The 15,232-nt window shown below is 35.8% G+C and overlaps 2 protein-coding genes across 3 annotated transcripts; one reads left to right on the top strand and one right to left on the bottom strand.

The window, feature by feature from the left end:
• The first annotated feature begins 629 nt into the window (after positions 1-629).
• LOC149411583 (hatching enzyme 1.2-like) lies at positions 630-12,615 on the top strand. Of its 2 annotated transcripts, XR_016304789.1 has the most exons (7): positions 630-827; positions 3,351-3,496; positions 5,279-5,379; positions 6,459-6,683; positions 10,670-10,868; positions 11,461-11,816; positions 11,908-12,615. XR_016304789.1 is itself a non-coding variant. In XM_089646750.1 (6 exons), the coding sequence occupies exons 2-6, from the start codon at positions 3,364-3,366 to the stop codon at positions 11,730-11,732; spliced, it is 930 nt and encodes a 309-aa protein (XP_089502876.1). In that variant the 5' UTR covers positions 630-827; positions 3,351-3,363; the 3' UTR covers positions 11,733-12,615. The 2 variants fall into 2 exon arrangements, 1 of the variants encoding a protein (XP_089502876.1); XM_089646750.1 differs by having other exon boundaries at positions 11,461-12,615.
• Positions 12,616-14,265: 1,650 nt separating this feature from the next.
• On the bottom strand, positions 14,266-14,916 carry mRpS25 (mitochondrial ribosomal protein S25). Its single transcript, XM_089646741.1, has one exon. It carries the CDS (start codon positions 14,814-14,816, stop codon positions 14,313-14,315), a length of 504 nt encoding a protein of 167 aa, XP_089502867.1. The 5' UTR covers positions 14,817-14,916; the 3' UTR covers positions 14,266-14,312.
• Between the last annotated feature and the right edge of the window lie 316 nt (positions 14,917-15,232).

Below are 15,232 nucleotides of genomic sequence, written 5' to 3'. Positions count from 1 at the left end.
TATGCGTACAGTATAGGTAGGTGCAATAAACTAACTCAATAAGTAGTGGTTTGTACCTAACATTCAATGTCAGTTTTTAAAATTTCAAGAAGCCTATTCAGAATTTGCTATATTTGGCATGTTTTAATTTTAAGAAAACATGAAAAATCTTTCCAAAAATCGATAAGTTCTTTTAGAATTCGGAAGATAACCCAATTTTGAGGCGAAATCGCAAATGTATAAAAAAACTGACATTTGCTCCTTTAAAACCCACAGTAATAATAAAATTTAAAAAAAAACATCAGGTTCGGCAGGTTCAATTTTTCGGGACCACAATTTAGAACAGAATTTTTGAAATGGCAGATAAATATAGATCTGAAAAATCAAGTAGTTTTAGATAGGTACTGCCTTACTTTCACATTTTCCCCGACTCTCTCCCCACCTACGTTTTTCAACCCCAACACGAACCTAAATGTGAATGTCATTATTCTATTGGCACGGATTAGCTGAGCTGCTTTTGTTATTACATAAATATTACCTATTTTAAACAAATTCTTAAAAAAATCGTTTGGGAAAGTCCGTCCCTGTGAATTAATTTCAAAGTGTTCGCTTCTCCTGTCGTATTCTTGATAAGATAGGCTAGTTGACGTTTGTGTTTTAGTCTTCGTGCAAATATAATGTATCCAAGATAAAAAGTCCATTTTTTCACTACAGATATTATTAAAAAAAAACTACCTTCAAAAGTGCAAGTAAACAGAATCTGTAATTGGAATCTTGTTGTTATGTGATGCAGTTTTCATGCTAGCAACACTGGTAAACGTATTATTGCTGATAGGAACATAAAAAAGGTAAGACTTTAGAATCATTATTAAATGTTGTCATTATATTTATTATAGTCACTTTTTTACATTTAGAAAACCCACAAATAAATATGGCGGTGTAAACAGTTGGGTGTTTAAATAAAATTAGATCAAAGTCAAAAATAAGTTATTAAAAATACTATGATACTGAGAATAAGACAAATTAGTTATATTTTTCCACCGCCGAATCACCGTCAAAATATATATTATAAATATGCATATAAATATTTAGTAAATTAAGAATATATTCTCACGATGTCGGAATACGTGTTCAAGAAAATCTGAATAATTTCGCATTTCATCTTTATATATTATCAAGGTAAGTGCACGTGCATTTGGAAAACCTATTAATTCATTCGTAATTCCTCCAATCCCCTTTTAAACCGAATTACTAATAATTTTAAGAGATTCTTAATAAATTAGCATTACTCATTTTTTTCCGTGTACCTAACTAATTTCTCCGTGTACCTAACAATTTTCTCCGTGTACTTAACAATATTCTCCGTGTACCTAATAATTTTCTCCGTGTACCCAACAATTTACTCCGTGTACCTAACAATTTTCTCCGTGTACCTGACATTTTTCTCCACCTACCTAACTATTTTCTCCGTGTACCTAACTTTTTTCTCCGTGTACCTAACTATTTTGCTTATTTAATGTATAACAGAGCTATTTCTCCCTTGTAATGTTTGAAGGCGACCAGCAATATTTTTAATTATACCTGTATGATTCCAAATGCCTGAAAATTCTTTAAGTTATATGGTCTGCTGTTTATAGCTTTGTCATATGTTGTAACCTCTCTTTATGATATAACATGTTGAGATTTTTTATTTTGTTTGGTACCATCCGGTTTCACTCGTTTAATGTTAGAACCTAATTTTTTTTATGATGGAAGTGATGTTGTAAGCTAAAAATACATGGAATGTATTCCTTTAATTTCGTGACGTCAGAACTTCGTTTGGTGGTTTCAGGTGCTTCATTCAATCAAATTTATTATATTATAGGTAATTATGGTTAAGAATGTTTTTTGCCTAGACTCAAAATAAATGTTTAGCCAGATTGGGTACCTACTTTATAACAACTGAATTCGAATATTTCAACTAAGTCCGGACCATGTAAAGCAATATTTAATTTATTAGAGTTGAGGCTGCCAATATTTTATCAGTGAAACAATCGTGGGTACTTAGTTGCCATCGTTGCCAATAACAATGTTTACATTTTTATCTATGGAATAAGAAAAGAATGAAGATTTACAAAACAAAAAGATGATAGATGATTTTAAGGGCTAGTTTGTATTTTTGATTTGGAATTCGGAACGCAAGATTTAAATAGTTGATTTTTTTTTGTAATTTTACAATCAAGTCTTGAAAAATGGTTCATTTTCACATAATTTTTCAAAATATTTCTATAATTATATTAAATAAATATTTTGAAATGTACAAAAATTGTTAAAAAAATAACGTAGGTTGGTATTTATTTAAAAAAAATAATCGACGTGCGCTAAAGTCCGGCTAATCTACAAGGTTTTTCAATAAGAGGTGTTATTTTGAATAGTCTGCTATTTCGGTAGATGTTACTTTTGAAGCTGTTATTTTTGACATTTGACAAGTAGAAACTACGCTATTAATAAAAATGGAACGATACACGCTTCAACAACGCATTGAAATTATTAAAATTCACTTGAGTGAATCAAATGCAAATGGTGGCTTCGTCAACAAGCGAAATTGTCGCACCTGGGGCTAGGAAAACCTAAAAGTTATTGTTGAAAAGCCTCTCTATCCTCAACGTGTGACTGTTTTGTGCGGTTTATAGTGCGGCGGAGTCATTGGACCTTACTTTTTTAGAAAATGAGGCTGGAGCAACAGTTACGGTGAATGGATTGCGCTATCGAGAGATGATTAATGATTTTTTATGGCCGGAATTGGATGGTATTGATCTGGACAACGTTTACTTTCAACAAGCGCAAACGCTACGTGCCACAGAAGCAACGAAACCATTGATCTTTTACGATTGAATATCAAAATAACACCTCTTATTGGAAAACCCTGTATTAGAGATTATAATTACGACTTCCTACATAGTAAAATAAGAAAGAGACACGCCAACTTTTATGTATGCGTGATTTTTTTTCAAAAATTTACAATTGATTATTTATTTGTAGAGAATTTCATAAAAAAAACATGTAATATCCCAGAAATCCATATATTTTCAAATCAATACTATTGGGTAGGTAGGTACTTACGTACTAGAGTACAACCTTACTATAATGAGAAAAAAACACCTGTTCAAAAATCGTACGGAAAATAATATTAACATTATGTTGATTATGAGAGATCAAAAATAGAAAATAATGGGCAAATAAAAAATATCCTATTTTGTGACGCAACATTTTGGAACATTTTGTGGGATCTGAAGTTTTCGGAAAAATCATAATTTTGGTGTCATAAACAAGGCCCTTTTTTCAAAATATATACCATATATGTTAATCGATCATGATTTTTGGTTTTTCAGGACCAAAATTATTATGGGCTTTACGAAAGGGACCTTCTTGGCTCACGTTCTAGTTGGGTTAATGTTACTAAAGAGCCATCTAGACGCAAGAATTGTAAGCCCAATAGCACCACCTGGGGTATTGTATCCACCAGTGCCATCTGTCGGTAAGTAATGGAAACATTTTATTTTATAAAACACAGTCATCTATCGGAATATTTCAGAAATATTTAGTTAATGTCAATTTGTGTCTACTATTGCCACCTATTAGTAAGATACAGAAACATTTTGCTAAATATTCATTAGGATCTACTATTGCCATCTATCGAAAAACCACAGAAACATTACGTTTAATACCATTTGATCATCGATTATTTTCCACAATAAAACAAAAAGCAAAGTACTAGGCCATGTATGAATACGAATGAAGCAAGAAGTGTTCGCTAAGACAGAAGAGTTGTGTGGCGATCCATGCTATCCGCCTACCAAACAGTGAAATGGTTAACAATTTGGTTACGTTTCCTAACAAAATTTATTTTACGAGATACCAAATTTTACGGATTTACAGGAGACAATACACCAAACGTTACTCCTTTATCCGGGCTTAATTATATTCAATTGCTGATGGCGGAGAATTGTATTTTTTGGTAAAATGTCTCTTCCAAATCACACACTATAATGTTTCCTTCAAACTTGAAATATATAATTAACAATAAAAATTGTGTTCTTTATAAATACAATATACACTAACGGTAGGTATTCAGCATTCAGCAACCATAAGAACTACTTGGCTATTCAAAACTAGTCATGTAACAGGGCCAAAGCCTGGTTGGATAATACCGAATGATTCTTGCTGTGATGCAAGACCATGCATTAGAATGTATTTCTGAGATTCCTCTACCTGAGGGAGTATGGCTACTACCCGTGGCTCTACCCTACTGACTTTCTCTTAGGCATGCTCGGTATGAACCATCTACGGGCAGAAGAGATGTGCATATTGTAAACACTTCTTCAAACTGATTTGTGGATGGTTTGAAAATCCGACTATCATGGAGAGTATTAGTCTCTTTGTTCCTGATGGTTATCTCCTTCACCGACAGCATAGACTGTTTTATCTCCTGGCCTGCAGGACTAACTTGCCTGCAGGTCATGCCGGTGGGGAGAGCAGTCTTGCTGTTGAACAGAATCAATTCGGATATCGACATAGTTAGCATCGGTGCTGGTATAGTTGATATACCGTTTACTTATTATGTAATACCATTTTACAAATTTAATGTACTTAAAAACGAATTAAAATGTAATTTTGTAATGTTTTTAAAGGAATAAACTAATTGAATTGAAAAATGTAGGTAATTATAGTCAAATGGAGGAATAGTTTCTCCATCCTAATTTATTCTGCATCTCTTTCTTATCTCTGCCCCCTTACTGCCATTCAATGACCTCCTTAGGTAACCACTTCCCGCCTGGATATCTTCTAGAGCAGCAGTTCCCAATTTTGTTCGGCTATGGAACCTTAAATGATCGACCCTCTTTTATCGGCAATTGTGAATACACAAACCAAATCTATTTTATTTATTCCTTATTATTAAGCTAATTGTTTGCTTTGGTGTCATGTTCGACTTGAAAAGAAAGATTATAATATTTTTTTAAATATTTATCAGGAATAATAGAATTTTTTCATTGTTTTATCTTAAAATTAGGTTTCATATCCTAAAATTGAGTTCTATGTTGCGTGTTGCGTGATTGCGCTGATTACTTGTTCCGCAGGTTGGTACCTAAAAAGCTGGCAATCGTCAGATGCCTGGTTTTTGCAATACTCCCAAACCATAACTCTTGGAACCCCTGTGACCCTTCAATGGAACAACTTTTAGGAACGGCTGTTCTAGAGCACCCATGTTGAGATGCAGTACAACTTAATAAAAAAAGCATTATTTTAAACTTTTTTCCAGCTAAAATAGATGCACAAACATTAGACTACTTGCAAGAGTCTAGTCAGGATCCGGAAGTTAGGCCAGGATTATTTCAAGGGGATATCGCCTTAGATGACCAGGTAATATTATTATTAGTTTTGAGTTTCAGACAGAAAGTAAGTCGGCACTGTACTGGACACTAACGCCAGTGACATGGACTGTAAATGCTGGCTTTCTCTCGAGGGTACTTTGGGTAAGGATTTGCAAATGAAACATAGACTTCACAAATGTCATCGGACAACTGACTGATTGCGCAAGTTACTTCCATATTTAGGGGGTTAAAAGTTTACAATGTATGCAAATGTTAGTGGGGTAAGTTATTCTTATATCTAAAAGGAATTTTTGGAAAATGCATTCACAGTGCCGCAATTTAATTATCACGATCCCACGGTTTTGACGTGCCAGTAATTCAGCCTTGCCAAGGCAATACAGAACTTGTACGGTGATTACAATCTTATCGAGATGAGTAATTGAAGAAATGTGCGAGAACAGAAAAATGATTTCTTATTTATAACATTTCAGTTAATAATCCCCTGCTGTCCGGTACAAGTACCTTGAATGTTTGAAATAATTAATGATTTAGAAAATCTAAAAGTTAAACAAAAATTATATCTAAGTACATTGTGTATTCACACTCAGAATACAAGATTTCAGGGGACATTTTTTGTGAAAATCAGATTTTTTGTTGGAGATGTTTTGTGAAGACAAGAATACCAATAAAAAATATCTTTAATGAACAACTAATAAAGATGACTGTCCTTTCTTTGCTTTCAAAGAAAAATGTAAAAATAAATTGTATACCTAATTTATAGATTTCATGTAACTGTATAATAGCGCCCTTGGAGTGATTTTTCACAATAACAGAACTATAAAAATTATCCTATTATCACTTTTGTTATATTGATTTGTAAATTAATTAGTACACAAATCTGTTTATCTACAAAACAAATTTCGCATATTATTGGGATAATATTAATTTTTACATACACATAACTATGAACAACAAAGGACTTCTTAGTGTAAAAACCATGTAATTAACACTGCATAAACTGGCTTACAAGAAATTGAACTAAGAGTGGATTCACTTCCTAGTAGGTAAGTACCAGGACTCTCCAAGATTTGTAGTGATGATAATTTCATGCAATAATTATTTTTTCAGTCATATGATAACTGGCGAGTAGCTCTGAACTGGCATGTCTTCCCTGAGATGCGCTGGCCCAATGGCACGGTGCCATACCATATCAGTGAGCTGTACGACCCTTTTGACCACAGCACCATCTATAAAGCCATCAGGATACTAGGTTTCATGACCTGTGTGAAGTTTGTGCCGTGGGATGGAAAGGCGGAAGATTATTTGCTCATTTGGCCGATTAAATATCCTGCGGTAATAATACATTTTTAATCCAAATACTACACCATTCTATGTAAACTAATGTTTCAGGAGGGTGGTCCGTCTGACAATCCATTGTTAACAGACCGACTGCCATCTCTGATGCACAGACTCAGTACAGGCACACTAAGTCTGTTCCACAAGTATTTCAATGGAGCTTACTCTAAGAAGTCAGCAGTATTGATCCCGTCTGCAAACATTCGTTCACAGTTGATTTTGGCTTGATGAGATTGGATCCTTTCTTTGACTCGTTTGGTGTAAGTCGGGTCGCGTATGGATCGAGGTACTGGCATCTATTTTTCCATTATTTAGAGAAATCTTCTTCAAAACCTGATTAATAAACCCTTCCTAGAGCCTCTGCCTTAATTCACCTCACAACGCTACCCATCCAGGTAACGATATAGTTCCCCTGTCTTTACACTGTACAGCCAGGGCCACTCTTGTGAAATTTAACATATAAATAAAATTATATTCAAGACCACATAACACCCAACTAACTAACCATGACTGACTCTTGACATTAACTAACTAACCATCAAGCTTTCTCTCCGCAGAGGTAGGCAAAGAGGACGGACCGCCAAATAACTCGGTCTTGGCATACACTCCTTGCTTCATTCTCATCCATACATCGTCTTATATGTAATCGTCTGTTATTCGCGCCCTTGAGGTGATTTTTCAAGAAAACGGCGCTACATAAATTAGCTAAATATTATTATAATTATTCAGACTCTTGACATAGCCCGACTCAAGTATCTGGTTCACTTGAACATGCCATGTCTTCCTTGGGCGTCCCCGACTTCTTCTGTCATTCAAATTCGCGTCTATATATTGTCGCATTAATTCGTAGACTGCGTAACTCCAAATTTTTCGAAAATACGTTTTTAATGCCATCTGGTGTTAAAATTAGACCCGCATCGACTAGTAAAACTCGAAAATTTATAAAAAATTAACCTTTTAGATAAACACAAATTAGGAAACTGCGTAAAATCATGGTGCCATTTTTAATCGCGAATACTTCGTAACTCCTTAATTCAGTATTGGCCGGTGAGCCGTGCACGCTTGTTGTGTTTTTGACTGAGGAAATTTATTTACGGTGTAATAGTTTTACCGTGAAATTAACTGAGATAAGTTGATTAATCAATTTTGAACATTTTATAACCTTAATTTTAATTGTGAAGTCACGAATAGTGTTTTGTATCTGTAGTCTAAACTGACGTCTTCTGCATCGTGTGACGCTCTGCCGTAGCTCTCTTGTTTTATGTGCCTCTGCGGTTGCGTTCACCGCTTTTACAGTGGTACCTGCTTATCACCACACGCCCTCCTGATGTCATCATCACTGCACGAATTGATTTAACCAACCCGGAGCCCTTCGCGTCCTACCTAATAGGTCGTTGTTCTGTGATTATCTCTTCTTTAAGGTCACCATCTCTTTGCAAGTGGATTTCCTTCTGATTCATATCCGGATCCGGTTCTTCACTGTCCTCTTCAAACAAACCCAAAATATTGACGGTGGAACGTGCGGCAATTCCATCTCGTCTCTCCTCAGACACAGTCCGTTCTCTGTCAGGCATCTTCCGCGGGTCAAGCACATGTCTTGGTATGCCATCTATTTCGATGTTGTTGACTGAAGTAAGTCCTGTCACCCATCCATGCACGATGTGCATCTCCCATCTACTGGCTTAAACACAAGAAGATCGCCCACTTAGAACTCATTCAATACTTCCTCTTCTATATTCACTTGCGCAGAAAGGTGTCTCCACGAGTAAGTGTGAACTATACTAGACAGCGCAACACCTTGATCATCCTGGCTTTTTGCAGCCAAAGATTGTACCAAAACACTGCCTGCAGGGGATCGCTTCTACTTCTGGCTGCAGTTCTCTTTATTGTTTGATGATGTCGTTCAACTATACCGTTTCCAGATGGTCGGTATGCCGCGCGAAATCTTTGACGAACATTCCATCTCTTACACTTACATTACATCTGTAACACTGTAGGAACAAAATGCAGTACCATTGTCCATGAGAACTACTTTGGGCGGGCCTCTTTCCCGAAACACTTCTTCCAAATGTCTGATAATCGAAGCTGCATTATCTGACTCGATTTCCCGCCACACGGCAAATCTACTTGGACCGCAATCGATAAATGTGAGTAAACATTTCCTACCGAAATGAGTAACTTCAACTGCCAAGCGACTCCAGGTTGTCACAACATTAAGATTACCCGCTTCATGGGATGATGGCGGAGGGTCAATTGTCCTGCATTGTACGCAGGAACGCACGCATCTATCAACGTCCTTTCTTCTCGCCTCGGGATCGACCAGCCGGGCAAGATGAAGCGTTCACTTTACTCCAAAGTGATGCTGAGCATGAAGAGTTTCTACGCTTAAAGCACATGTTTGCTCACCAGTTCCACTTTCAAGTCTCTCCCACCTATCTTCACACTCTGAGGAGTCTCTTTCACAACGTTTCCTGTCATGGCTACTCTTTGCCCGGGTCTTGCAAACCCTACTAAGTACATCAGTTTTATTTCTACAGGACAAAAAGGGTGATCGATAATGTCAGATCAAATTCTTCTCCTCAACTCAAATCTCCTTCATCAACCCCAAGCGTCACTTTACGAGCATCTCTGACACGACTACTCCCGGTCAGTGTAGATCTCACCCAGCACAAAACCGTCGCCGAATCTGTAATGATCTTCAGAGTTTGAAGATTTCACTTGAGAGTCAGATTTAATCCATTAAGGAAGGAAAAGTACCAGCATTTACAAGACTTAAAACAGACATTAGAAAAGGATTACCACTCCTTTTACGATAACCTTCCGCATCATTAAAATCATTAAAATGCATCTAAATAGACTGCCTCGACATATACATACATTGTTGTGTTTTATTTTGTGAATGTAAAATTCCTATCTCCCAAATTTTCCGCTAGGTTGTTCATAAAACTGTTCGCAGAAAAGTATGTATCTTTTGTAAAATACGTATCTCCATTCTCGGTTTTAATGTAAACTTCTTAACTCCGATTTGAAATAGAAAGCCTTAACTTACAAAAGTTTAATGATTGAAAATAAATTTCGAAATATATTATAAATATGTTCGAAACATAAATAAAAAGAATGAGCCGTCTTTCATTTTTTTTCACTACGAGGTTTTTTGTGCCTCCTGTAAAATTTTACATTTGGTGGTTACGCATTCTACGAATTAATGCGACGATATTCTCCTTACACTCCTTTCATCGTTACGCTTAGATCATCCTTGCATTGTTTATAAATGTCCGTATTTCTCACACGATCATGACACGACCCAAATAAATTACTATTATTATCGATTTGCTAAGTTAAATTTGAAAGAAAAACATTTAGGACGGGTTGTTTCGGAGAATTTGAACAATTCATCAAATTTCAACGTTCATTTTCGGGTTCTGTGAAAGACTTATTCAAGTTCTGTTATTATATCATTGTAGACTAGTTGCTTGACAAAACTGAAATAAAAACAGAACTTGAAAAAATCTTTCACAGAACTTGAAAATGAACGTTGAAATTTGATGAATTGTTCAAATTCTCCGAAACAACCCGTCCTTAGATAAAGTGCACAGTACCAAAGACCAAATATAATCAAATATAAAACACACATTATTTTTACAAAAAATATTTCTTAATATAATATCAAAACACATAGGTGATCTTGCATTTGTTCTTCTTTTATCCAAACCAAAAGAAAAAGAAAATATCTAGACACCTAATAATTCTTCAGAACTTTCTCGGTACAAGTAGTCACTGGCTCAGGACCAAATTACGGAACATATCGTAGAAGAATATCCCATTCACCAGTTTCTTGGAGGCATAATCGTGCTGTATTCAGCGACACCTGACACCGTCGACTGGCTGGATAACCTCAGGATATCAGAAGGAGAGAAGCTCAGGCATATGCTTGTTCTGATTCACAACATCCAAATGAATGTAATTTTTATTATAATTTTCAGGGTTGCTGGTCCTATATTGGAAAGATCGGAGGAGCCCAACTTCTGTCCTTACAGCCTCCCAACGAGAACGGACCAAACTGCCTAGGTAATGAAGGGAAGGCAATGCATGAGATCATGCACGCTTTGGGAATATTCCACGAACAATCGAGACCAGACAGGGACCAATTCGTTAAGATCCATTTTGACAATATCATACCAGGTACCTATCTTAACAGACGAATTTATATCTTTAAAACATTAAAAAAATATGATATTATCTCTACACTGTTTGCCATCTTTGAGAATGCTATGTGAAGGAGCAGGAAAGGAAGGAATGTACCTAGATTTCAAAGACTTGTTGTAGGAGGGAGGAAATACAGAAGCAAGCAAATCGTTTCATAATCAATTCTTGAACCCTAGAATGAGTTTAAAAACTATTCATTCTTATATGCAAGTTGCCAGTGGGAATGCTGTGTTGGTATCTAATACTACGTATACATACGCGAGCCAAACTGAACCTCAACTTATGGGAAAGGAAAGAAGCAACTGCAAATGATGCGAAACGCCGCTTGCAGTTACTTCGTTCCTTTCACGTAATTTTTATCTCGGCTTACGTTTTGTTTTGCAAATGTATATGTACCATAATAATATAAGTATTAGCAATATTACTTATCTATGTAGGTATTTCTATGAGAACTGGCGATAGTAATTATTTGCTAAATACATTAGAAAAATTTCACAAAACCAGTTACAGATGTTGTTATTCGAGTCCTGGCTCTGATTTTATAAGTAAATTTTGTTTCTTTTCACAGCTTTCCGAAGAAACTTCGAAAAACAGGCTGCTGAAAACACAACAGTTAACTTTGAGTATGATTATGACTCCATCATGCACTATGGGCCCAACTTCTTCGCCAAGGTCAGAGGAAAGCCAACCATCACCCAAAAGCACAAAGGTGGCAAAATTGGACAAAGAGAGTTCCTCAGCAAAACCGACTGCTTGAAAATTAATGACCTCTATGGCTGTTTAAAGAATAAGAAAAAAGCCAAGATTTATTATGCCATGTGTAGGAATTTTGGAGTTTAATAGAAAACATAATGAAACATTTAGATACAGCTAAAGCAAATCTCAGATAATCTGTTAACTGAAACAGAAAAACACTCTCAAAAGGTCAGCTGTGGCATCATGAAATCTTCATAATTTTTTTAGTAGTAACCTCATATATATCAAGGACTTAGAGCTTTGAAATATCCTTCCACAGTTACTCATTGCTTAAGAACGTGACCCCCACTTCAATTTCCATGGTGGAGAAGTTTCCACCACTCCCGAGGTTCTGCGCTGTGGGAAGAACTGCGGCCACCGACGAACCGGATGCCTATGATACTCGGTCACTCCAGCGATCTTCCTTGAGTGATCTTCCTTTGCTTCTCCCGCCTGTGACCGTTGTGTTGGAGTCCTCAGTTTGGCGAGTAACATGTACAAAGTATCTTAAAATACACCGTAGACAGTTGATATCCTATTGTGGATAACTAGTTCTCCCAAAGAAATGAAATATCAATTAAAATAAATAAGAAATAAGACAAAATGCTGCATTGTTTGTTAGAGAACAATAATTGTATTACTCGGCATCAATATTGAAAAAAAATATACCATCCTGTCTCTGACTTTTTGAGTAAATTGAACTTCTAAAGAGTTAACGCTGATGGTATAAATGACAATGCTAGCTGAAAATAGTTGCACTGGCATAGAAATTCAAGATAGAAAAAGCTCTGCAGATTTAAAGCTGACAAACATTGCCGTTTAAGAGTTTTTGTAGCTTTAGCAAATAGTTTCTTTCCCTTCAAAGTTAATTTATTGAAGAACTCAGGCTAACAATGCTGTGAAGAACATTTTGATGAATTAAAAAAACTGTATTTTTTTGCATTACAGGAATAGGGTTTATAAGTACTGAATAACTGCTTTAGTACATAATATAACATCTGTTATTAAATTTCATCTTAAAAAAAATACACAACTTTTTTAAATTAAAATACTCCACTCTAATATTGATTGTTCCTTACTCCTGAAACATCAGAGTTTACAAGCACCACTAAACAAAAGAGCTCTAGAAACATGTTCTGTACCGATTTGAAAGAAAACTGATCTCGCAAATATACATGACCTTTCGACTGTTGGCCCCCAAACAAGCCAGTGAAAATGATAATCTGTTAAAAGAAAGAATTTCGATACATCGTTTGATCAATTTCACCCAAAGAAAGATAAAATTGACCTTACTTCGGACTCACCTACAACACACTTCTATCGGTTTATCACTTCAGTGATCAAATCTTTCAAATTCACCAAAAATAGAACAAAAATTATTGCTTTCAGTTGTTGGATTCATTTACTGTCTTATAAGATGCAGTTAGCATTGAGTAGATAGAGCCAACATTTGTGTTCGTATGGGCCGCTTACATCGGCCCATTGTCTGCTGTGAGATACCACGGGCTTCAAACGGTTACAAGAGCTCACCGGGCACAGGTCTCCGGCGATAACTTCAAAATGCAGACAAGCACACTGCGATATTGTACAAGTCGTATTGGAAAAGATAGGGAAAGCAATGGTATAACCTTTCATCCGTAAATAGGGTTTTACCATAATCAGTAGCCGCCTCGTAAATTGGCTTTTTAATGTTAAAAAACTGAGGGAGTGCTTGAAGTTAAATGTTCCGTACGGTGGCGCAGCAGGCTGCCACTGGCGACTCTTTTCGTTGTGTTCGTTCACGGTCAGAAGGATTCGGGCGACATCGGCAGCCGCCACACCTCCCTTTGGACTTCCACCCTTAGACTTTGGGAATAACATTTACATGGTATGTAGACTCTATCTATATACCTCAATGATAGTTAGTGACAATCAGTTTTTTTTTGCAATAATCTTTCGCTGCCATTGGTAAGAATTTAATTGAATGCAGAAAATGGCACTAATCAGCTGTTTGACTGAACAGTGTTTGAGGATGAGCACATGTGTCAGCAAACAGCACCCATGAAAAAGTATTAAAAAATCATCATGCAACACCAGTTACGGCTTTTGAATTTTGTAAAACCAAGTGCTCTAGAAAAACCTGAAATATGCATTTAAAATTATGGTAAACATTTACCTAAATGCCCCACTTTTAATAGGCAAAGATTATGAAAATTACACTTTGTTTCAACATAATTACTAGAAGAAATAACTATTAACGCTGATAGAGATGGTAAAAGATGCATTCAAATTCCATTTTTATTCAAAGTTCAAAATGTCTCTTATAAAAAGATCCCTTTGCAACCATTTTGGATTTTTTTAGTATATTTTGAATGTTAACCCGTATATAGTATATTTTGAATATTAACCCAAACTTGGAACCTAATTAACCTTTTTGCGACTGTAAGTAGCTGTTTCTTGCAGTAATTATTGAAAAGAAATGTAATTTCCATAATATGTGCCAATTAACAAAATTACATATTATGTAAGGAGCAACGACAGTTCTTACTTTAGGGAGAGGTCTCAACAGAATGTAATTATATTCAACCCTAATGACAATATTTGCATCAAATAAAGGAAACAGAAGTCAATACAAACTACATATTTATTATAAAACACTTATTAGAACCTATATACAAATCTAAAACAAAACCGCAGTGCCTGGGTTTATTTATTTTTATTCTGGTATTTTCCTCTCATGAATCTAGGTAAAGGAATGACTCCGGGACAAGGAATTTGTCCTCTGATTTCACACATGCAAGCCTTTTCACAGCCGTGACCAAAGTTAGCAGGATTGTCTTTCTTTTCTTTCGTCAGCGCCTCGGCGGCGAGAACCAAATCTGTCTTGCCGATAACTTTTATAAGATGTTCTTGTACCTCTTCTTTTGTCTTTCCATCGATGTCTACCAGCATTTGGTTCCCATCATCGAGATAGAACTTCATGAATGGTGAAGGCGTCATGTTTTTGAAAGTGGCTATTTGAACTGTAGGGTTTTTGAACTGGATCTGCGGCAAATACCAAAAGACGAAGTCCCGCGCTCCATCGTGATGCTCGCCGTGTGTGTTGTAATTAACGGTCATTATCTTAACTTTATCCTTTAGCATCAGTTTACCGGCGTTTAAATACTCCATCGTCCGCCTAATAGGCGCTTTTCCCAACATGAACGGCATTTTGGTGTGATTTTCGGTACACTTTTAGAAAATAACCTCAAACTTAAACGTCAAACTTGACTAGAGGAAAATTACGAATTTGTTCTGTGGTTGATTTTTGGTGTTGCCATACTATTGAATAATGTGCGAGTGTAAAAAACGAATAGTGCCTAACTTAATTGGCTAGGTTTCAGCGGTAATGTAAAATTGTGCCAAAATCACCAAATACGTTGTTGCAGAACTGGCCATCTGTTAAAAAATTAAGCGCCTTATTACAAAAATACAACTGAAACGGGATCTAAAATGGGGTATTAAAATTTGTGAAAATCTCAAATAGATAATAAAAATGATCCATTCTTACACAGTTTAAAAAAAAACTTGTTCTATCTTTCGTCACCACAAAAAACATTGCGCATACAACATTACGTAATACCTAT

Source organism: Hesperophylax consimilis, chromosome 25 (assembly GCF_061612785.1).
Source record: "Hesperophylax consimilis isolate HC1 chromosome 25, BYU_Hcon_1.0, whole genome shotgun sequence".
NCBI lineage: Eukaryota > Metazoa > Arthropoda > Insecta > Trichoptera > Limnephilidae > Hesperophylax > Hesperophylax consimilis.
The sequence above is the reverse complement of the archived record's forward strand: the minus strand, read 5'-3'. Positions and strand labels throughout refer to the sequence as shown.

Excerpts from the sequence above, each read along its gene's own strand:
- LOC149411583 (XM_089646750.1), top strand. The coding sequence starts at position 3,364 with ATGGGCTTTACGAAAGGGACCTTCTTGGCTCACGTTCTAGTTGGGTTA. Across the intron at positions 3,497-5,278 it reads TCCACCAGTGCCATCTGTCG|CTAAAATAGATGCACAAACA; the intron begins GTAAGTAATGGA and ends ACTTTTTTCCAG. Across the intron at positions 6,684-10,669 it reads GGCCGATTAAATATCCTGCG|GGTTGCTGGTCCTATATTGG; the intron begins GTAATAATACAT and ends TATAATTTTCAG.
- mRpS25 (XM_089646741.1), bottom strand. The coding sequence starts at position 14,816 with ATGCCGTTCATGTTGGGAAAAGCGCCTATTAGGCGGACGATGGAGTAT.